The sequence below is a fragment of the Amia ocellicauda genome, chromosome 7, assembly GCF_036373705.1.
Source record: "Amia ocellicauda isolate fAmiCal2 chromosome 7, fAmiCal2.hap1, whole genome shotgun sequence".
NCBI classification, from domain to species: domain Eukaryota; kingdom Metazoa; phylum Chordata; class Actinopteri; order Amiiformes; family Amiidae; genus Amia; species Amia ocellicauda.
In genome coordinates, this window is record NC_089856.1 from 4,219,004 (window position 1) to 4,242,484 (window position 23,481).

Below are 23,481 nucleotides of genomic sequence, written 5' to 3' on the forward strand. Positions count from 1 at the left end.
GGAGTTTGGTTCCAGAGCCAATGCTATGCGTGGAGGTGAGACCAACTATATCTAGTCATTACCTTTCCACCTCCTCCACAAGCTCGGTCTCTTTCCCCACCAGGAACGTGACATACCACATCCCACAAGCAAGTCTCCATCGCCAAGGTCAATACAATATACCTGCACTAAAGATTACAGTAACAGTACCTAGAATCCTGGCCTCACCCAATCAGATACCTTCCTTGCACTCAGGGAGAATGAGCAGAAGAAACCAAGTTTAGAGACTGTGTCCATGTAAAAAAACATGTGAATTCACCATTCCTAAACATTCAATTCTGCCACTCTTGATGCACAGTGTGTAATAGGGGAGCGGGGGATATGTTGGATGTATGCCAGGTTTGATCTAGTCAAATAAGATCAGGATCTTATTCTCTTTTCATCCCTTGTTCTGAAATTATAATTCAAAGTACTGTTTAAACAATTCAACCCAGTTAATAAACTAGATAAAGATTGCTCCAGTTTCTTCATTTACACACAAGACAAACAAGTTTTTTTTTTTTTTTTTTTTTTTTTTAATTTAATTTTCTCCGGTCAACTACATTCACCAGTGCAGAAAACTGGCTGAAATGTTTTAAAAGTAAAGACATACAAAAGAGAGAGGGAAAAAAAAAAAAAAAAAAAAAAAAAAATGGTTTCAACAAAGTTAACAAAAAAAAAAAAAGCTTAAAAATACAAGAAAAAAAAAAGTTCACGGTTTTGTCTTTTTACAAATAAAAACAAGTAGGTTTTGTGCAGTTTGTAGAGATTCAGTTCTGAACAATAACTCAATGTATTCAGGTCAGTCTTCAATTTTTGTCCAACAGTCTATAAAAAAAAAAACAATTGTGGAACCCCTGGAATCGACAGGCTGTCGGTTTGATTCCCAAATTGCAAAGAAATCCCAGTCAGGACACTGAAATCAAGCTTGTGTCTGGCAGTCGTAAACCCCAGATAAAATGAGTTAAACACTAAAGTACTGAAACTTTGTGTTGAGAAATCCACAACCAAGTACAATTATGAGCTCACACAAAAGCCAGCAAGTAATTTTTGTGGCTCTTTGTTTTGTTTTTGGTCTTTAGATTAAAAAAAATCAACACTACAAAAATGCTGCTACATACATCACACTGCCCAAAATGTTCTTCAAAAAAAAAAAATCAAAAAGGATCAAACTGAAAGTCCACAGTTTTCAAACTAAGCGGTTCTCCAAATTAATAAAGGGATACTGATGCGTCGTTGGTTAAAAAAATAAAAAAAATGAGATGCTGATCTGAAAAGGGGAGCGTACAGGGGTCAGTCTATCTGTACTGATAGTTCATGCCGTGATCCCCTCGCCCGTACCCTCCTTGATTCTGGTAAGAGCTCTGGTTTCCGCCGTATGTCTGGCTGCCTCCCCCTTGTGCGTTGTAGTTTGATGGACTGTTGTAACCTTGGAAGGAGGAGAAAAGAAAATCAAATCATTTTAGCCCAAGAGGTATTTCGGGCAGAATCCAATCTTCTCATCACGTACTTTTCCTCACGAGCAACAGTTCATCACCAATTTCCATAGTCATTTCAATAACACACTGCACATATTCCCTGACATGCGTAAAATGGCTTTAACATCCCCAACCACAACAGCTAGTGTTTTAGGGAGAAAACTTACACTGAGTGACCACCCACAACAAATATTCATCTGGTGTACTGCACTTTAATTATACAAACAGGCTCATATGCAAGTATCCCTCCTAATATGCATTACTGGAATTAGATAATGTACTTTCACAAATGATCATATTCTGTGCAGAATGAGGAAAGTCTGGTCGACCGCACCAGTGTAAACAAGCCGACAGTGATGCATTATTCGATAAAAAGGGTCAGGGTTGGCTAAGCTTGGTCCTGGAGAGGCCCAACCTTGCAGGTTTTCCAGGTCTCTCTAAATCACCAATCACTGGATACCTTGAACACAAGGACATTTTGCCTAATTAAGCCCACAATTGGTTAAATCAAGCAGTAGAACAAAATAGAACATGGATAGAACAAAAACCTTTAGGGCCTGTGGCTCTCCAGGACCAGGGTTTGCCAACCCTGAAAAGGGTGAAATTAAAGAGTTGAAAAACCGACAACTGCCATGGGTAACTGTAGGATTTAATAGAATGTCTCAATTCCTAGACAATATTATCTAAATTAAGAACGACTATGTAATTTGTAAGTGAACATGCAAATTGATTAAATGTGAGTGAGGAAATGTCTAATGAAATGTTGTAGATGCATTTTGGGCAGCGTCTGGGACAGGGGAGGTAGTACAGCGGTTGTGGAAACCGTCCGTGCCACGTCTGACCGTACACTAACCTCCTAAGCCCATCTGTTAGCTATAGCCGCTGGCTATGTTGGAAGGCAGCAAAGAGACTAGTCTGGTGCACAGAATGTGTGTGGGATCGATCCTGTTGAGCATGAGACATTGGAACAGTGTACAGCTGTAATATCCCAGTTCCTCCTGGGAGATTACAGCTGTACACTGTCCCAATGTCCCTCATTTGTACATTCATTATGAATTTTAATTTCTTTTGAACGATCTGATAGCACACAAGGGGGGTTCTTTGTCCTCTACCGTGGCGGATATAACCACAGGCTGAGACAAGTACAGGGAGTGGTCAGTTCCCTCATCTTCACATAGGTCCTTTCATAATTAATTAGAAAAGACTAAACCAGACCCTCCTGTTCTCATGCTCACACGCAAACGGTAAACAACCTGACCAAAATCAAGAAACTTAACACCTGAAAGAAAAAAGCCCTTTATTATCCCCCAAAGAAAAAGTGTACCATTTATAGTGTCTGCCAAGGAATCCGGTAGGAGAAAATGTGCCTCACGTTTAAGAAACGACACACAAAAAACAAACAAAAGGATAACTTCACTTGCAAATCAGCTTTAGTTAAAAAGCAAAACATGCAAATTGTGCACTGGAATTTAATACTGAACACCGAGTCCATTTACATGCTTCGAAAAGCTTTGACATCATGTCCTCCAGGTAATCTTGCCAGTGCCAATGGCAATGGTGCGTCACGGTTGAACACTTGGGAAGACAGGATTAGACTGCTGCGTTACCTTTGGATTTTAACATGAACTGAATTAAAATCTACCTGCTGTAAAGGTTACAGTAACGGTACCTAGAATCTCTGCCCCACCCAATCAGACACCTTCCCTGCATTCACCCCCTTAGGAAGGACTTGAAAATCTGCTTTCAGCTCTAACTGCTTCTCCTATTAGATGCTTCATTCACACACACACACACACACAAAAACACTAAGATTTAGCATTTGTTTCTTCTGAGAAATCCAAATGTGGTCCACTTAAAAGCTCACCCTGTTCATTAGAAAATTCTTCTGCAATGGATTCACCCAGTTGTCACTTTTAAAAAATATCCTTTGCGCCTAAAAGTTAAGTACTATATATTTTTGGACACGTGTATGTTTTGTAATCATATTGGGATAATGCCAACATATCTACGGTCTCATTTTGGAAGAGTCAGGGTAATCTAAGATCATGCCCTGTCTATCAGCATTCAAGTTCTCACCTTGGTAGCTGCCTGCCCCCCCAGATGCTCCTGCCCCCCCTCCGTAGCCCCCCTGCGAGCCCTGGGGGTAGGAGCCACCTCCCGAGCTGTACGAGTTGTTGCTGCTGTAACCTGTGGGGCAGGAAAAAAAAAAAATAATAATCAGCATACTGGAGGGAATATTTACAGACACAGACATTAAAAGAGGCAGCAACAGTAGATAAATCGAGATCGAAATAGCAGGTCACAGCATTGGACAACAGACAGTTGAAATAACATGCTTAAGTTTTAAACACTGTACAGAAAACCCCTGAAATGACCCCAATGTACAATACACTCCAGATATCACCCAAATTCCTTCACAGAAGCCTGCCTGCCAGCTCTCACCATCATAGCTGTAGTCCTGGCTGCCGCTCCCTCCGGTCACCTGACTGGGGTAGGCGGTGCTGTAGTTGGAATAGCCTCCCCCTCCTCCCTGATTCTGGTTAAAGTTCTTCTTGCCCGGGCCACCCTGGTTGTAGCCCTGGCTGTACTGGCTGTAGGAGCCCTGGCTGGGGGGTGGAGCCTGGTAACCTCCAACCCCACCTCCGGCAGGCCCTCCCCCTGCACCGAAAGGCTGTTTGCCCGGGCCGACTCCCTGGTGGTGGGGCGGTTTTTTGCCAGGGGGTTTGGGGTTGGGAGGGCCGGAAAAGCCGCCGTCATTCTGGTAGTAGGAGCTGTAGCCGCTGCTGCCCCCACCACTGCCGCTGCTGCTGCTGCCCCCTGCTGCTCCAGCATTGGTGCCAGGGCCCATGCCGGAGCCCCCAGCCACAGGTCCACCTGCACCACTGGCCCCACCATTGTTGTTGTAGTAGTTATCTGGAGGACACAACGCATCCCATGAAGCAACAGTGGAAAAAAAAACTAAAGCCATCTGTACATTTGGACTGTAAAGAGAAACTCTTGTACAAGTGCAAAGGGGTATTCATGCGAGGCCACCTGTAACTATTTAAGGTGTGTTGTAACAAAAACAAATGTTTTCCAGACTTTTCTTGAAGTCTTTTGGTCCCTTACAATAAGGCATTAAAAGGTCAGTCTATTTGGTTATCTGTAGAAAACTTGTGCACTTTTTTCCAAGCAGACTCCCCAAGGCTTCAATGTCACGTGAAAGTCCTTCACTTCTCCAAGCTCGCCCACTTAATATGTCAAGTGCATCAACGCAACTACGACATTGAAATGTAAAAAAACAAACCATAGCAGTGGGTTTCGACCTGCACCTTCAGCAGTATGACCCACTGGGCAAGAGCTAGAACATAAAAGGTCACAAAAGCAAAGGAAACCAGATGACCCTTTTGATAATTTGCCCACGGGGAGTGCAGAAAACACACTGAAGAACATTCCCCAGGGATGATCAGCTACAGCACTAGTTCATTCCAGATAATAAACCACTTGATAGAGTCCTCTCTTCACCAAGACAAACTAATGGATCAACACCAATTGATGAGAGGGGGAGAAAGAAATATAAACCCGAGACTGCAAAAGCATCCCCCACACACAGACACATCTGGAGTTAATGCATTCCTATAAAGATCTTTAACAGGAATGCAGCATGTACAGTGTCTCAAATTTCCTGCACCATCCTACCTTTATTTCAATTGTGCTTTCAAACCTTCTGCTTTTTTGCAAGAGAAGCAAAGCTAAATTAACCATGACATGCAAAACATTTTGGAGCACTTCCTTGGGAGCCCAGCAATGACTTTTAGAACAATTTTGGTTCCCCTCTGTTCCTCAGTTAACCTACAGGTACAACTCCCTCAACCAATTTTTAAGCTCAAATGGTCCTCCCCCCTATAAAACAGCACAAATTAAAAGGAACAAATGAAGTGCACTATTTTGTTTTTAAACCAGAGAGCTACATGCTGTGCTATCGACAGCTCCAAGGAGTCTAAAAGCACTTACCATTTCACATGCAACTCCTTCACACGCTTCACTGGGGTGCAGTAAGTTATTTTAAATGGAGGTCAGGTATCATGAATATGCTTCAGGTCAGCTTGAGAGCAGAACACCCATTTAAACCACAAACCACTTCCGCAAGAGCAAATAAAACACCACAAAGTGGAGGGGGCACATTTACTTTGCTTATGCACACATGCAAAGGACCCAGACAGGAGGCAAGCATTGCTCCACCAAATCAAAGTAATGCATGTTGCACAGGTTGTGCACTGCATTTCATTAGGAGAGGAATTCAAAAACTGGGCCTAATGCTATTCAGTAACATGGACCGATTCACAGGAAAAAAAAAAACTAAAAGAAAAAGCTTATTTTTTTATTGCCCCCTTCTTGGCATAACATTTATTTTGTGTAAAAAAAAAAAAAAAAAAAAGCAATACGACTACTTACATACAGTAACATAAAAACATGTTATTTTTCTTAAAAGGAAATCACAGTATCGTGCAAGAACCAGAAGTGTCACTCCATTTTAAAACTGTTACAAAGGAAGGGTCGAGTTCCTTACTAAAATTAACGGCTGTGTATGGAGTTGTTACACACAATAAAAAGCCACTCTACAGATTAAAACCGTTGGGTGTCGTTTACACAGAGCTCCAGTCCCACTTAGCGATTTCCTCAGAATTGCTTGGCCTGTCTTGTCAACCAACCCATTACAGAGGTAAAAGTCAGCCTGTGACATTCTCAACTCAAACCGTGCGAGTGCATAGCAACCAGGTAGGTACCTAGCGGCAAATTAAAAAGGGGGGAGTCAAAGGGGTTTTTCTTGCTATTAATACTGGTTATAAAAACATAAAAGAAAAAGAAAAGAAAAATGTGACCTAGCAGGCCACTTTTCGCTTTTGAAAGTAAAAAATATAGAATCCGAGGACCTGGGCTGACGCATCATGGCTTCCCACACTGCCACCTTCTCTCTCCCCCACCCCCAACCGGAGCACGCGTGACAATCATGTTCTTCCCACAGTTAAAGCTCTTCGATCCAGATTCCAGGTTCTATTTCAAGGTCCTGCGACTGCGAGTCCAGTTTCCGACACAAAAATCGACGGAGCAGCAAAAATGTCAAGGTGGTGTCGAGTCGTAGTGGATGTTCGGCTATCGGCGTCTAAACCCTTTGCATGATTTTTTTGGGGGGGAGGTTGACATTTGATGGAAGAATTTTAAAATGCTTGGGTTTCTTAAGGGTTTTTTTTTTTTTTTTTTGGAACAGATGGTCTATGATGCAAAATCGTGGTAGCCATAGCAGTCTGAGACAAAGTCACCTATAGAGTGAGACAGAGCAGAGAAAAAAAAAAAAAAAAAAAAATTAGATATGTCTTCAAGGTGGCTCACTTGCCAATAATTTCTCAGTTTTAAGGATTTTATTCATGATTTTCTAAAGATCGCTCTAATTTTTTTTTTCCTTTTTATATTTCTCTGCTCCGGTCACCCTCAAGATGGTCTTTCCTCAGAACAAGCTGCTGGGGGGAATTCGGGAAATTCCGATTGACAATCAAAAAGTGACGGATTGTGTCCTGTGGCTTAAAGCAGAGAAATGTAAAATTGTTAAAACACCAAAAAAAGTGCAAAATAGAGGAGGGTAGACTACAAAGGGGTGTCAGATTGAGTCTTCAGTCAGGTGCGGAGTTTGTCTGGGCCTCTCCAAATTATCATCAAGTAGCCCAATTTGACTTGCCATCTGCTTGTGCCCAGGAAGGACCAGACGGCCACGGGGAAACGCCCCTGGCACAGATTAGTCACATTTCAATGGATACATTTAATTCCCAGTAAGGACAGGGTCTATAATCAGCCAATCACAACTGGAGTCATTTGGTTTCCTTCACCTACAAGGAGAATTACTAAAAGCACTTTAGTTACCAAACACTGACCTTGCAAGGAATCACTAATACAAGGTATAGCCAGAAGAAAATTACTGTCAATGCTCCATCAAAGGTGCATCTAGTTTTGCAATGAGCAATGTGTTGACTACACTGGTTAACCCCAGAGACAGAATTTTACTATACTGATAAAGGGGTGGGGACTAATAATTTTCATAGAAAATTATATTGATAATCCCAACTCCTTATAACTTAGTTTGAATGTTAGTACACAAGGTCTCCCCACTTTATAGCACCATCACCATAGCGTCATATTCAAGTCTGAATAGTTCAATACCTGCAACTAGAACCTGCCCGACTGACACTAGTCCTTGAAAACAAATTGCCCAGGGCATGTAGATGAAGTAAAGTCTGTACTTCAAGGGTATGATACAAGCCTTTCAGCTATAAACTCTGGGTCAAGAAATCAAACCCTTAATAAACTAGACTGGACTAGAAAACAGATGTATGTATGGATGTATGTATGTATGTATGTATGTGTGTGTGTGTTAAAAGCCTCTCCCCTCCTCAATTTTGAAAATCGTGATTATGTTCAGAATATTAAGAGAAAGTGGCAACCAAAAAAGACTAACTCACTGTATCCGGAGTTTGCATTGGATCCATAACCATAGCTTCCATATCCTCCTGTTAAAGAAAGGACGTAGATGACGTTTTTTGCACGAGAGCAAAAACTGAAGTCAAATCAAATGAGACCGAGGGAGAGGGCTCTGAAATGGTCACCATGATGTCTGAACATGTGCAGTAACACATCTCAACTACATCAAGGCAATGACAGGCATACTGTGCTCTCTTGCTTGTGTTTGGCGTGTAAAAACCCACTGACCAATGAATAACCCCCTCCAAGACAAACTCTCTAGGGGAGGGGGGCGCAGAAAATGACAAGGCACATAGTTTTAGAAGATGCCAGGAAGCCAGACTCGTTCTGCTGGGGGAACAGTGAGCTGGTGTGGAATGAATGGGTGTTCTGTGCCGGCATGCGGTGACCCGGCAGAGAGCCTTACCTTGATTGTAGCCGCCAGCGTTATTGAATCCCCGGCCTCGGCCCCGGCCCCGCCCCCCTCGACCACGCCCCCGGGGGTTCACTGTGGGGTCAGCTGGAGCACCACCCATCATGCCAAACCCAGGATTGTGCTGTAGGGAGGGAAGGAGACATCAGGCTTTACCAGAATGGATAACCCAAAAGTGGACGTTTTACTGGTAAGCCCTAAATTTGAGTATGGGGATGAAAGATGTTGGCGCAGGTATAGGGAGATCATAAGCAATTGCTTCCGAAAACTATTCACTAGGTTTCTCCCATTTATTCTGGAGAAGCATTGTGAAGTTTGACAAGAATGGCCTCTCCCGGTCGTATTACACAGAGTTATACTCTGAATACAACGCTACTGCCTTGAAGGGACAGATTCAACTGATGACCAAGATAGTGACTCATTACCTTGACAGGAAGTTACTAAAAAAAGAAGTGCATACATTTTAGCCAACATTTTCACACGAGAACCCATAACACTTACGAAAAATACACCAACACGCACACTGCTGGCTGACTTACCATGGGAGGGGGTTTCTTTTTCTTGGCAGCTTCTGTAGATGAGCCCTCAGGGAAAAGCCGTTCAAGAGCAGCCAGGGCAGCGTAGGCCTTCGCTACTTTCTTATTGGAGCCAGTGCCCTGGAACTTCAGCCCATCGATTTCAACCTGAAGGAAGAAAGGGGAGAAAACAGCAGTGATTTTATTTATTTTTAAATCAAATTTAGCACAAAATGAAACCCTAGATGCTGTAGCCTGCAGCTTGTAATCACCAGAGCTGTTCACTGCCGTGTCAGGACTGGAGCTGTCCAGCAGATATGAAAGCACTGAACTGGAGGTTTTCCCACAAGATGGCAGCATTTACCACAATTTCCAGTCTCCAAAGGCAGAAGTGCACATTTATCAGAAAACGAGCATCAGTTTTAAATCATAAGACACAAATTTTCATATTTTTAATTTGAAACTTACAGCAGGTAGTGGTTTGAAAGGTTTGGAAATGGTGCTTTTATAGACCCACAAGCAATACATGGTTTTATTAGGGATCTATAAGATATGTTGACTGCCGGGAACAGAATAATAATCATCACAAGAACTACACAATTAATCTTTACTCTGAACAGTGATGCCGTAAAGTAGAAATTAAACATTTCTTTGTACCACTGTACTGCAGCCGACTCGGATCGAAGACACATTCATAAGCGGCAAGGTAACCCAGAACCCCAGTGCGTGGTTGCTCACCTCCATAATGAAGCGCTTGTCGTGGCTGCCCCCAGTCTCAGAGATGAGCTCGTACTTCAGGCCACGCCGCTTCTCGTTCAGCTCCATGACTGGGTTCTTGCCATGCTTCGTCAAGATGGGGCCCTGCTGCCGCGAGTTCTGCGCAAAGGCAAGAAACAGGAAAGAGTCATCACAGAAACGCACAGGAGAGAAGCTCGAAATCAAGAATAGCTGAATCAAGTTACTTAGCGGTCCGGATAAGACCAAAACCAGAAGAAACTGTGGTTCTGCAGGACCTGGGCTGGCCAGCAGGGAGCACAAAGTGTTCTGTGGGTGTGGGTGGGCATTTTAATGATTGGTGACCAACCTCTGTGCTTTCCCCTGCCTCAGAGTTCGGTGCTGGAGGCGCCGCCGCGGTGTCAGGGGTGGTGGTGGGGGTGGCAGGCGGCTTCATCTCCACGTCGTTGGATGCCTCCTCGACCTTTGTGGATTCGACTGTGGTCTTCACCTCCACGCCAGTTGGCAAACCCATGTCCTGCAGGACCTGAGACCAGGAAAGGAGAAGGGTGGGAAGAAGTCAGCTTTAGGTGACGAAAGCAGATTGGACCAATGCATAAGCTGCCTCCAAATAGAAGAAATGTATAGATTAAGATATTTGTTTCGTTTGTTTTTACCTTGACCGCAACGTGGAGCTTTGCGGTCCTTTTAGAGGGGCCTGAAGCCTCAAAGGTTTTCCCATCGACCTCCACAGCCATAGTGAAGACTGGGACGTGCACCGGGCCGGTCTGGGAGATCAGTTTGTACTGAAGCCCTGGCTTCAGCTGGTTCAGGCGCATCAACGCGTTCATGGCCTGGGGGGGTTCAGCCTTCTCATCTGGGGCTAAATTAGAGACAGAAAAAAATGGTTATAAAGCTAATTAAAAAGATTTTGCATTATTTGCCATGAAATGGTACAGAACATTGGACTAGTTTATTTGTTAGCACCATCAGTTTGATTGTGAAGAGGCACTTATTTTGGCACCCCCAAACATAATTAGAATGATTCATGTTAGATAAACTGATAACACCGTTTAACAATTTTTTATTATTTTTTTTGTTCTTGGGTAGTAAGTGTTATTTCCTGATTGCTTATGCCTCAAATGTATAGAAAATGGCTATTATTCCCCACAAACTTAGCTTTTGTGACCAGGACAGTGATATTTTGATTATATAATCGTAAATCTCGAAAAACTTCTAAATCTTTTGTAGTCATTTTTGTATTACTTTAGTATAAATACGATAATTTGGATTCATATGTTGTTTATTTCTGACTTTATGTGAACGAAGAAACAAATTTGCCCGTTTTCTGACTAGAAATAGGTACATTTCAAAATATCTCTGTCCTGGTCACAAATGCAAAGTTTGTGGGGAATAATAGCAATTTTCTATACTTTTGAGGCATAAGCAATTAGGAAATAACACTTACTACGCAGGAACAAAAATTGTGTTAGTGTAATTCTTCTCTTGCCCTTTTAAAATCCAAATCGTATCCAATTACACATGTGCTTCTGTACCCTTACTCTGTTGCATGTACTCTCACATCCCTAGCGAGGTGGTTTGCAATGAGTGTCCCTCGAGAACAGGGATTCTGGAAGGACGTCTCCACTCCTTCGGCTAGAACAGACTCGGACACCACTTACATTTCTTCTGCAGTTTCTTCTTTTTCTTGTTTGGGCTCTTGTCATCTCCACCCTCCTCTTCCTCCATAGGGCGTTTCATTGGTGGAGCATAGGTGGTGCTGGGAGGAATCTGAACTGTAAGGGAGAAAAGGAGAGACGTCACGTCAACACTAACAATGCTAATTGCCCCATCAGGATAATTCCCCCTTAAAATAGATTGAACTTTAAACGGAAACTTAATTTTCCTGATGCAACGCGACCTTCAAAAGGAGTCATACCTCTCAGATGGATTCCCAAACAAACGTATTGGAAAACTAAACCCAGAACAGTCACAAACGACAAAGGCATCTGTAAATAAAACAAAATGGCAAATATTTACCGGTGTAATCGATGGGAGTGTCGCTCTTGGGTTTCCGTGGCATCTTTGACGGTAAAGGGTCCATCCCCAGCACTTTGTGAAGCTGACCGAATGCTGCCAACCTTAAGGCATGCTGCAAGAGAAGGAGGCAGGAGAAAACTTGATAAGAAACGCAGAGAAAGATACTCTACAGATTGAAAGGGCAGCTAAACATTCTGGTGGGTTCATAGTCTATGTTTAATTTAAAACCAGATTCAATGCCTAGCTGTTTTGTTAAGACAAGTGAAGACCTAAAGGATTTGCCTTTCCAAAGTTTGCAACTCCTTGAATTAAATGTTTACTTTAAACTTTGTTGCCATGATTCCACCATTAGGGGGGTGGGGTTAGGCAGGACTATGACCGAATAAATATGCTAAGAAATTGTAATTCCGAAATGTGCCCAGACAATTCACTACAGGATTGAAATACAGCAGAAAAAAAGTCAACTTAAAACAACTACACAAGACAGCAATATGATAAGAATATTATTTCAACAGTCATGGTGTTAATTTATTACTATTGTGTAACAGATTGCAAAAGGCCCAGCAGGACCAAGCTACTAGATGCCAATGTTTGTTGTATTTTGGATCAGTACAGTATCGTCCATACCGCCAATAGGGGATCCATGTTTAAAAAGGCAGGGAAAAGCCAAAGGTAAGCCAGAGCGGCTGCAAGCAGCTGTGTGAAGAGAGCAGAGCCATAGGGCGGCCCGCGCGGTCACGCTCACCTGAGCACTATGGGTAACATCCTCCCTCTGTTGTGGGGTGAGTTGGCTAATGACATCAGGGGGGGAAAAGCTCACCTGAGCGCTCTGTGTGATGTCCTCGCGCTGCTGGCGGTCAAGGTGGCTAATGGCATCGGTGGTCTCCTTCTCGCAGGGGTCCGAGATGCCCGGACCATCTGAAAGCACGCAAGCAAGGGACCATTGAGCCTGGTTTGTGCTCCTCTAGCTTGCAGCTCACACACAGATGAGTGTATAATACGTGTTCAACATGCATGCAAAAGTGTTTAAATTTTTTAATCCATGTGATCCTGTAGGTTTGAGGGGGGGGAACTGGTTGTACAATTTTTACAACTAGGGAGTTTACATCAGAGTGAACATCGTCCAGACAAAGATCACTGACCTAGACAAGACAGACAAACCCTTACACACTGCCAGTTTGAGAACCAGGTTACTTAAAAGGAGAAGGCTGGGTAAACCATACAAACTATGGTGATGTACAAGTATAGATCATGCCAATGGCTTGGCCATTTGCCCTTTTTCTCCTCTGTATGAAGTTACTTTTCTACATCATTGTAGTTGGTATCTTGGTCAACTGTGGCCACCACCTCACTGACAAAGGTGCCTATTCTTAAACATCAACTTCTGGACAGGCACAAATGCCTTACTGCCTTTGGATGGCCAAAGCCCACAGCAAAGGTGCTCAACATCACGACTGTCAATGGGGGCTGTGCAGGCCCGAGGGACAGATACGCAACTTAAAATCGGACAGCCCGCTTCAACGTGCGAGAGAACCTACTGGAGACTGCGAGGCCCAAGTCCATCACACACTGCTTTGCAATATTCCAGCCACACAGACTTCAGTGCGAACCCCTCTCGACCAGCTCCGTTCAGAGTGTGGGGTTGTAATTGCCACTCTTACCTGGCATTAAGATTCCAGAAGCGAGGCATTCAAGAACTCGGCGAAGCGCCTCTCCAGCTCCCATGGGCCTGTTCCCAGTGCCGATGGCTTTTTCACAGAGCAGTTCCAAAGGCTTTTGTTAGGGGAAGGAAAAAAAAGATAAATAAGAGGCTTTTAGATATTTATAACAAAACATGAAACGGAAAGCAGAAGATAACAAAAACAAGCTTTTAAATGCATTTGTCACTAAAAAACTCATGGGCACTAGAGCAGGTGTTAGGTTGCCTAGGTGGGAATCTAGGCAGAGAATTTTAATGCCTTGACAAAAAATTCCACCCCCCGCCACCCTTACTCACAAAACTTTGAGAGAAGTCCATAGCCAAATCAGTGAATTTGAAAACAATACAATCTGCCTTTAGTTTTTATTTTGTAGAAGGTGCTTTATACATGCACCACTGATTGGGATACATGATTGGTACAGTAAGTTAAGTGGTTAACCACAACAGATGAAGTGAAAACAGACTACTCACCCAGCCTCGGAGCGGGGCCCACGTGGGGACCCTGCAGCACAGATCCCTCAGGATGCGGATAACGATGACACAAGACTTCAGCCCGTTGGCCCTGGCCTACAACAAGCGTGGGGGGAAGGGGAGAGCACGCTTTAGCAAAAACGCCACAAACACCATCCTTACACCTTCTGGTCAGATTACAGAGGTATACCCGTCAAATCGAAAAGACCGAAAAACACGAAGAAAAACCAAGGTGCAGAAACTGAAAGTTGCGTCTCAAACTCAACATGACCTAGTAGGACGACGCAGACCATCCACTGGCCGAAGTAATGGGCGGCAAATTCCTTGGCTCACCTTGTTGGACTTGGTCCGGGCTAATCTAAATCAGCCTTTCACAGCTATCCCATGGCAGGATTTGCATTTCTAGATAAGCATTTCAAGTATTAATGTAGTTATATCACATGGGGTAACCACAATCCTGCAATGGAGAAGACCAGAAAGACTTTTCCTTTATTTTTATTATTTTAAATATTAAGCACTTCTAGATGCATTGAAAGAGGTGGTGAGGGGATAAGTGGTGTAATGTTCTCCCTAATATAAACAAGGAAATGTTTTAGTTTTATAAAATCCAAAACGCTGTTAAGGCATTTGAACAAGTATACCTCCACAATGGAATAGGCTAAGGAAGGTGCAATATTCCTTTTGAACAGACAGTGCTGTGAAAGATAGGGAAAAGGTGAACATGGAAAGCTGCTGAATAGTAAAAAAATAACAATGTACTCTATAGATGGAACACTCAGTACGGCGAAATTTACCAAAAGGCTAAGATGACAGGCGCGATATGATTTTTTTTTTTTTTTTAAACCGGTGTCAACTGTGACGCAATGATTCTACAAATAGTCGAGGCCGGTGAAATGAAGTCAAGCCAAAGAAATGTCAAGGTTTGAAAAACAATCTGATCTGCTTACACCCTAGAGAAATATTGCACCTGAGGAACAGTAAATACAAGTTAGTTTAATACAGCTGCTACTTTGTCAAAGGTAACCGAAAAGAGAAACAAATCAAAATAAATTAACTGTTCGTTAGAATTAATTCACAAGACAAGTTAAAACAGATACTCTTAAGACAAAGCCGCGATTAACAACCTGTATGCCTAGTTTTAAGACGATAGACCTCAAACCACTTACAAAATTACATAAATAACAGTACTCGCTGCTAGTTTAAACGTTATGTATCAAATGCCCTCTCGCTAAGACAGGTGCCAAGCCCTGCGCTATGCTTTAACACCATCCAGAGGGAAAAAAAAACAAGAAAAAACAAAAAACTAAACAGTGATACACTTCAAATACACAAAGAAAAATGGCAAACAAAGGCACTACTTTTAAGACAAATAAGAACAAGATGCAAACCTGGAACCACTTGGCGTGCCGGAGAGACGCCAAGGCAGTAAGGCATTTGTGCCTGTCCAGAACATCCGGGGGATCGTTGACTGATAGCGTTTCTATTGGCGGGTGGAATAAGAAGACAAGGTACAGTTTGACCAAGGGGGTTCTGTCAGACGGCGAGGGGGAAGAGGCAGCTTCTCAACCCAGGCAGCAGGGGGAGGGGAGGGGGTCCCCCCCCAAAAAAAAAAAAATATATATATATATATATATATAAAAAAAAAAAGACACTTGGCTGAGGGAAAAAATAAATTAATGAAAAAAGAAAAAGCAGCCAGAGTCAAATCTAGCCAAGCGCAGCAGTTTACTGCCTTCCACTTGTGTTGCACTGAAGTTGACACTTGGGGTGTGCCCCGCCGTGACGGTGTCAATACATCTAACAGGGAGGCGTCTCGAAAAATACCGCTTTCTGCGTCTCAAAGGTTCTCGCCCCCTGGGGCCCAAGAGACCAGTTAAATTGGAGATACTGGCGTATATAATCGGGGGGTCGACCCCACCCCTCTGCCCCTTTTGGGTGTACTGCATTGCCCCTTCCGAGACAGAGTGCGTCCAGTTGGTCAAAGGTCCAGCGTCCCTAAAAATTGACAAACTAGAAGGCTTGATAGACAAAATCAGATTTGAACCACAGGCAGCAATAATCAGATGCACAAGTATAGAAACAAGTCCGCACTGCAGCAAAACTGATGGCTTCACAAACGCCAACTGAGGCCTTATCCTGAGCATGGGGTTTAGATAAGGCTAGTCAGATCTTGGTAAAGGTCGTTCCAGAGACTAGCCAGGAAAGCTGCCAACCGTTCCTATTCTCCCAAGGTTTAAACGCAGGCCGTTGGAAATGCCATTTCCCTTCCTTTTGGAACAGGTCCAAATCATCGACTGTCCACTCATTCCTATCCAAAAACCTCTTGTAACTTTGTGAAGACGCTAATAGGAGGACCTTCTCCGCCACGCTTTCCCTAACCTCGCGGTTGCTTTTGACCATGACTGGGTGAATGTGCATTCGGCCAGGCAGAGTCAAATGGCCCAGCATTATCTATAACCCATGCTCCCTTGCTACCGGCAAAGAATTTAAAGTCCGTAGCCGTCTAGTGGCTAGTAACCAGAACACTAAGCATTCGCTACTCATTTTTGCTGCAATACAAACTGTTAATACAATTTTCCAGTATTTAAAAAAAACACATGCAATCAGTTTGTTTTGTGTTTTTTTTTTTTTTTTTTTTTTTTTTAATTCTATGGAAGCCTTCAAAGAATATTTTACTCCAAGAAAAAAAGTTACAGGGTTATAATGTAGTTAAATCTTAGTGTGTATTGGGCCATCAAAAATGCTACATGTAAAAAAAAAATAATAATAATAAAAAAAAAAAAAAGCTAAAAATAGCAAGGTTTCACTACATTACTGTTACAGGAATCAGCTCTATTGAAGGCCCAATAAACAATAGTGGGTGGAGGGGGGAGGCTTGGGCTACAGCGAGGCCCCCCGAAGACCAGCATACCTCCAGCGGCCTGCTTCTCCACCTCCTCTCGCACCACCGGGGAGGTCAGGTGGATGGTGAGGGTCAGGACCGGCTCCTTCGTGCTCTTGATCACGATCGTAGCCTCGCGGATGCACTGGATGATGTCATACTTCTCCTCTGTGATGGCCTGCAGAGAAAGAGGAAGTGGGGGATCTGTCTGGGGCTTCGCTACCACGGGAGATGCGAGTCGACTAGCATTAAAATCTCGCCATTTCTACCATGTGCACGTACACTAGTGAAGTGATCGTGGGACAGAATAAACCCTGTGAGTTTTAGAACAGCATGTGTACAACATATGGGAGTTATTTTCACCTCAGACCATGTCAAAATCTAAATAAAGCCCATGAAAGTGTCGATTAAGAAAAGGTTTCATGTTAAAAACAAAAACTACTTTAGTGGGAGGTCTAGACTAGACTAGACCAGACCAGACCATCTACTCCTGTCACTGTTGAACCAAAGGAGGTCATTGAGTGTGAACTGGGGTGCAAGAACACCGAATGACTTACTGCAAACTGCACGGCCAAGTTGTCCGCTACTTTCTTCAGCAGAGAGATTGTGGGCTTGTCCTTGCAGAGAAGCACTAGCTCCAGGTCCAGGTCCCCCTTCAACAAGAGGCCCTTGGCCACAAGCCCCACACGCATCACTCCGCGCAGGGTCCTGGTAGCCTGCTCAGAAGGTTTCTGCTCACTGGGTGCCAAAAAGCAGGGGGAAACAAAATAATGTAATGTGTAAATAAGGGCTTTGCAATTGAACACACTCATTCAGGGACTGAAATGTTGCCATATTGGATATCATGTGCAATACATATTGAGTTTGTACTGGAGGTAAACTCTGATGACATTTGAGAAAATGAGTTATGAGGGAGGGCTACTGATTACATTGGTGTTTCCAGCCTTTGGCATGCTTATAGAGGATACAAATTGGATTCAGTGAAGCAGAAGCAGCACTCCCTTAAAGGGGAGCTAGTGTGAGAGGGAGAGAGGCTTAAATCCTCAATATAAAATTCCCTCCTAAGAAGTGCAAAGCCAGACCAGATGGAATTGGATGCATGATTCTCTACGCATTTGTATTTGGCTAGATCAAGTGCCTACTTCAACTAGTACATTCCCTTTCAGACCCCATGGAGCAATGCCCTGCTTCAGTCACTGCGTTCCAACAACTTGCTCAACTTAGGTCTAAGCTGCAGGCCGCGCTATTTGTTGCCTGAACCGTCAGTGCGTTCAACGAAGACCAACTGACCCCGGTGCATGCCCTTCTCAGTACTGCTCTTTGCCTCGCCACTTTGAATCATTCCAGCTTGCAGGTGTGCGCACTTTCAATATCCCACCACCAAACACCTGCAATTTTCTTGCACCGTATGATTTAAATTCTCATACATTGTAGGTTTATGTGGATTTGTTGTATTACCAGACCTCTTTAGTGTAATAATTGTCCTCTTGATTGTACAGGACTTAAGGATAGGTTGCCATGGATAACAGCATCTGCCGAATAAACTAATCAGGGCACAGAATGTAAAAGTAAATATAAAAAATATACCTAGGCCAAAAAGCCTCACCTCTCCTTCTCTTCCTCAGACACTCCTTCCGCAGACGTATCCGGGTCAGCCTTGACTGTGACCTTTTCCTGCTCGTCCAGCCAGTCCGAGACGGCCTTGAGGGCGCGCTCTGTGTGAGACACCATGTTCTGCACCCCCTCCAGCTCCTCCTGCGTGGGGTAGACAGCCGAGTGCTTCGCCATGACGTGGCGGTCATCGTTCACGAAGATGCGCATGGGCCGCTGGCGGAAAGGAGGAGGCTGCCACAGGGTTAGCTACAGAGCCGCAAGCCAGCTTTAAAATTCAACCTTGGTACTTGAGGTACACAAAACTGTTACATGAAAACAGGCACTGCACTGATTTTGTTTAATCTCTTCATAGCTAGAGCTAACTATATATTCTTACTGAACACAGAGAAATTGTCTTGAATCAGCTTAACTGTGATTACACATCTGCTAGTAGTATGAATACATTCAATGTCTAAGCCTTATTTCATGACCAACCTTAAAAATGTGGCAAATTTCACAGGCCTGAACACATAGACAAAGTGCCTGAGAGCAAGTTCTACATTTTTACAACCATTATATTTACAAGGTGGAGACCACTGAGGAGATCTCAAAATATTCTCTTTTGGAAAATCCCTTTAGGCACTTATTAGGGTGGTGGGATTACAGCTCGTAAGCCGGTGGATTTCTAGAGGCACTCGGTCTGATTTAGAAGGCCCGCGCAAGCCTCCCACACATGAAAACATGCACACGCCACAAGCAAATGTTTGACACATACCATGGCTGGTTTGGAGGGGCCTTCTGCCGGTTCCTGTGTGACTGCAATGTAATGCTGGTACAATCTCAAGTCCTCCTCGTAGCAGAGACAGTCGTACCAGTAGCGTAGCTCTTCGTATCTACAAAGACAAGAGATGGGGAGGGGGTGTTCAGGGGGAGTGCGAATCTGCGGCCTTTCACAAACACATTGAACTCACTTCCAAAGATGAGAGAACTGAACTACAAGCCCACAAGGTTCATGAAATTAAGATCTTCAGCCATTTCAGGTTGAACAGGGATTCAGCACACCGGGAATGGATAATCAAAAGCTCAGACGTGCTCGATCCACCCCGTTACATAGCCTGGAATCGCTCAAGCTGCCAATTAATCAAACCTGTAAGGTGAGGAAGGCAGTGGCATCAGTAGAAACAGGTTATCAACGCAATTTTAGACCTTGGAAGATGCCTAGTTCAGATGACAAACAAGTTGTTTTACAAAACATCACTATGAATAATTTGTAACCACAGTAAAAAGTACTTGCTGGAGTACGAGTCACCACTCAAACCAGGAATTTCTTTGGAAGGTGGTTACAAATCATTCTCAGCTGGGTAGAAGTCCTATCCAGTGAGGAAGAATATTAAGAAGGGGAAAGCAGAGATGTTTTCCTGATTAATCCTCACTTAACTCCAAAATCCAGTACTGGTTAGCTGTGAACACATGAACTGCAATGAAAAGTTCATAAAGATCCTCGAACTTTCTATGCAAGTTAAGGCAGCACTCTTTCAAAACAGATGCCTTCACATGCAGAGAAATATTTTTGTCCCGAGGAGTTTGTTCGATATTGGCAGAGATCCAGACCACAAAAAAAAAAAAAGCACCAATGCTGAAACTAATTGAAAACGGCACCTCGCATGAAGCCAGGCAAAAAAATCAATTTCCCATAATTTAAGCAGAATGGGCGACTGATGGAAATTCCCCAAGATCCTGAAAGAAAAGCTGGAGAACTCCCAAGAGCATTTCTTACATTGCGTTATCGTGCACTTAAACTGTACTACTTTCACTGTACTGCAAAGAGGAAAAAAAAACAAAAAAAAAAAAACAACTCAATTGACAGGCTTGGATGCCACAGCTGGGCAGACCTCTCCAAGTCTGTTAGTAGTCCGAGATGCAACCTTTTCTCAAACCAAGCAACCGTAAAAGCTGTGAGCACCTCATTATATATTTTTCATTTCAAGTTCTTTCACCGAGCAAAAGTCTAGCCCTGTCCCCTATGCTGAACACTATTTGCAGAGGGGATAAAAAGGAAAAGATTTTTTTGCCCGGCTGAATTGCTTTGATTTATTTTTCTTCTTTTTAATTCCTTGCGGTTACCTATCGTAGTCTTGTGGGTGAAGGCGCCTGCCGTGCTGTATCAGGGTGTCCCAGTAAAGGAGCTCCTCATAGGCCAGGCGCTCGTCCCAAACCGGCCTTGGCAGCTCGACTCGATTAGCCACTTTACCACCCCTTTTCTGACCGCAACCTCTGCCCATCGCCTGCAATTAAACGGTCAGCCTTTCAACCCACAGACGTACAAGGCAACCAAGGAAGTTCGTTTGTTTTCTGTATTAAGCTTAGCAGTGCCAAACACTTGAGATTCTTAGCACAGAAGTTGTTCCTAAAATCTAAATTGTGGAAGGACTATAGCCCAGCCCCACCCACCCTCACAAAAAAAAAAGAAGAATCACACCCCAGGAAGATTGTTTGAATTTGTATTAGTCCCAACATTTTAATTTTTAAGATTTGTAGCTTTAAAGCAAGGTTGTGTAAAAAGTTTGATTTGGGGCAAACATACCCATCGTTGGTTGTTTCTATATCTTTGAAGGTTTGATGACTGATCTGGACTAGCTCTGTCTGCTACTTCCACACTGCCGTTTCTTTGACTCCCCCCCCCAATCAAATGAACTGCAGTCGCACTGGCTAGACGAAAATTAGACCCGAGCGATGAATTACTCATTAGCCATAATCAAATTAAACCAGTTTTTAGTGCAATACACTAGTCTATAAGGTGCCACTGATTAGCTTTCCCCATCAGCCAGCAAAAGTCAAACCCTTCAATTGTCTTGGTGGGGGATAAGGGAAGGGCGGGGGATCAGTCATTGTATTTCTTTTGGTTTGTTTTATTCTTGACACCTGAGTGAGGGCATCTCAACAAGACATGACAGGACAATGGAAACCCATTTCCAAGGGCTAAGAAATTACAATGTAATTTATATTATATATATATATATAATCCATTGCAATCTCTTCAAAGCATTACATTTCTGATTTAAAACTAATGCAAATCTCTTGTAAGACTTCAGAGCCCACCTGCCCATGTGGCTCTGCTATCATTAAGTATTTTGTGTATTTCAATTACGAGGTGCCCATTTGTTAATCAAATGTCTGTTTAAAATGCACATTCAGATTTATATCAGGAGCACAGGAGTTAATCAAATTACTGACCCTCAAGGGCACTGCCTACAACAACAAAACTAAGGGCAAAGGCAAGGAACTAATTTTAGAGGTGGGGGCTTTACTTGCTACAGCGCCAGAAATCTCTTCTAGAGCTGCTTGGCGAGAGGCCGATGTCGGGATGCGCTGACGCCCGCACATCTAGCAGCGCTGCTAGCTATTTGAGGAGAGCACCACCGACAAAGGCCGCAAAAACTGAAGTGGGCCAGACAAAAGACCCCGCTGCCTCCACAGAAAGAGCACACCGCCCCGCCTCCATCCTCTCAAAAACAGCCTGCTCTCCGGGTGGGGGAGGGGGCGCCCGGCAGTACTTTGGAAAGGACCGCGTCAGTCAAACGCCACCAAAACTACGAAGCAGTTTAGATCAGTGCTAAACGGCCAGCCTCCTATACATCTGTATACCTCGGGACTCCCAGAGAGGTCACATGAATCCCGCTTTCACTGCTGACAGGAATGCATGCTGTGGAAAGTTATAATCCGCTTTTCGGTTCTATATTCTGTCATGGCAGCCGACATCGTCACTTACTAGTAACCCTAGGAGTAAGACACTGACACTGATCATATCGATGCACAAGTATCTTGATCGGTGCGAATCTAGGCTAACGTTACAACCCACACTACCGAAACGCGTGGTTACGAAGAGCAGCAACACAGCGCATGAATTATGTATATTATACAAGAGGCGTGCGGACAAATCCAAGACCCCCAAAATAATTTGGACACAGAAAAGACGCGCCCCCTAAGCCCACAAACAGGGACAAATGCGCGCTGACGTCACCACTCCGCCATCTTCCCCCACAAAAACAATAAACAACACGAGAGGCTGGGCAGGCCGCGGTACTCGGCGATATTAAGCGATATTCAGGCGGAACTATAAGGCCAAATGCTTCTGTAAAACCCGTGCGCAAACACACCCCCTGCCCCGGCTCTCCCGCTCCTCGTGTGCGACTCCCACGAAGCCGCCATTTTGTTTGCACAACCTCGGCTGCAGCCCACTGCCCGTGCTAATCACATTGCAGGGGAAAATGCCGGTTAGAATAGAAGCAATTTATTGTTAAGGTTTTGCAACCATTAACCGTCCAGGTAAAGTGCACCACTGAACCACTGGAGATGTGTTTATAACATTAAAAGGAAATGCACGCTTCGTGTCCCGCAACCGCAGTGTAACCCGAGCTTTTCCAAACAAAAAATAAAATAGGCCTCACCCCTGCTTAACAACAACGAGGCGGTTTGCCGCGGTGCAGAGGGAAATAAACACTCAACGACAATGCACCCTATGCATCCACCCAACGGGCATTTTTATTATTTGATCATCAATCACTGAGCTCCCCCCACCTCCCTTCCCCCTGCCTACGGGTAAACAAAAAGCGAACGTGCGGTAGCCATATTCGTGATTGCTCGTCTACTTCAGCACCGCCGAGATTCACCCAAATGGACCGCGGACCTATTCGTGCGCACATGTACGACAGATATAACTCCACTGCGCTCTTACCGTTACTGCGAAGTCCGCCACGCCAGCAGCCAATAACACACAAAGCACACGGAGCAACGAGTCCGCAGCGATCCGCGTCACCACGGATAAGCACGCACACACGTGACCGCGGCGCGACCAATCCCGTCGCAGCGCCGAGGCCCCGCCCCCCGGCGACGACGTGACGTCTCTGGATCTTCGCAAACCTGATTCTCGAGAAGGAGCGCTTGAGCTGCGCGCTGCTGGCGACCGGACTGAAACCATGCACCCTCGAAAAGCATTGCTTACATGCCAAACCATATTGAAAATATAAAATGATCACACCAATTCAATATTATTTGGACGGGTTTCTAAATTAATAACTTATCTGTAATGTTGTACAGGCGAACTAGGCGATCACCTAGGGACCCAGAATATCAAAGCCCCCCTAAACTAT

The 23,481-nt window shown here is 44.0% G+C and overlaps 1 protein-coding gene across 13 annotated transcripts; it reads right to left on the reverse strand.

Moving 5' to 3' along the window:
- Nucleotides 1–644: 644 nt before the first annotated feature.
- Nucleotides 645–23,159, reverse strand: ilf3b (interleukin enhancer binding factor 3b). Of its 13 annotated transcripts, none has more exons than XM_066708042.1 (21): nt 23,067–23,159; nt 20,456–20,616; nt 19,107–19,224; nt 18,345–18,598; nt 17,296–17,476; nt 16,769–16,916; nt 15,246–15,337; nt 13,858–13,953; nt 13,349–13,460; nt 12,433–12,605; nt 11,688–11,799; nt 11,330–11,443; nt 10,325–10,530; nt 10,018–10,194; nt 9,672–9,809; nt 8,958–9,101; nt 8,413–8,542; nt 7,988–8,035; nt 3,939–4,409; nt 3,573–3,683; nt 645–1,447 (listed from the first exon to the last, which is right to left on the reverse strand). In XM_066708042.1, the coding sequence occupies exons 2-21, from the start codon at nt 20,611–20,613 to the stop codon at nt 1,317–1,319; spliced, it is 3,114 nt and encodes a 1,037-aa protein (XP_066564139.1). In that variant the 5' UTR covers nt 20,614–20,616; nt 23,067–23,159; the 3' UTR covers nt 645–1,316. The 13 variants fall into 13 exon arrangements, with proteins under 13 accessions (XP_066564139.1, XP_066564133.1, XP_066564135.1 ...); XM_066708036.1 differs by lacking the exon at nt 23,067–23,159 and adding an exon at nt 20,916–21,193; XM_066708038.1 differs by lacking the exon at nt 23,067–23,159 and adding an exon at nt 20,916–21,192 and having other exon boundaries at nt 18,345–18,565.
- Nucleotides 23,160–23,481: the final 322 nt, after the last annotated feature.

Bases quoted from the DNA above. Each gene is read 5' to 3' on its own strand.
- ilf3b (XM_066708036.1), bottom strand. From the start codon at position 21,077: ATGAGTAATTCATCGCTCGGGTCTAATTTTCGTCTAGCCAGTGCGACT. The intron at 20,617-20,915 runs GTATGTTTGCCC...GTTTAATTGCAG, and splicing joins ATAGAAACAACCAACGATGG to GCGATGGGCAGAGGTTGCGG. The intron at 1,448-3,572 runs GTGAGAACTTGA...CCTCCTTCCAAG, and splicing joins GGGGGCAGGCAGCTACCAAG to GTTACAACAGTCCATCAAAC.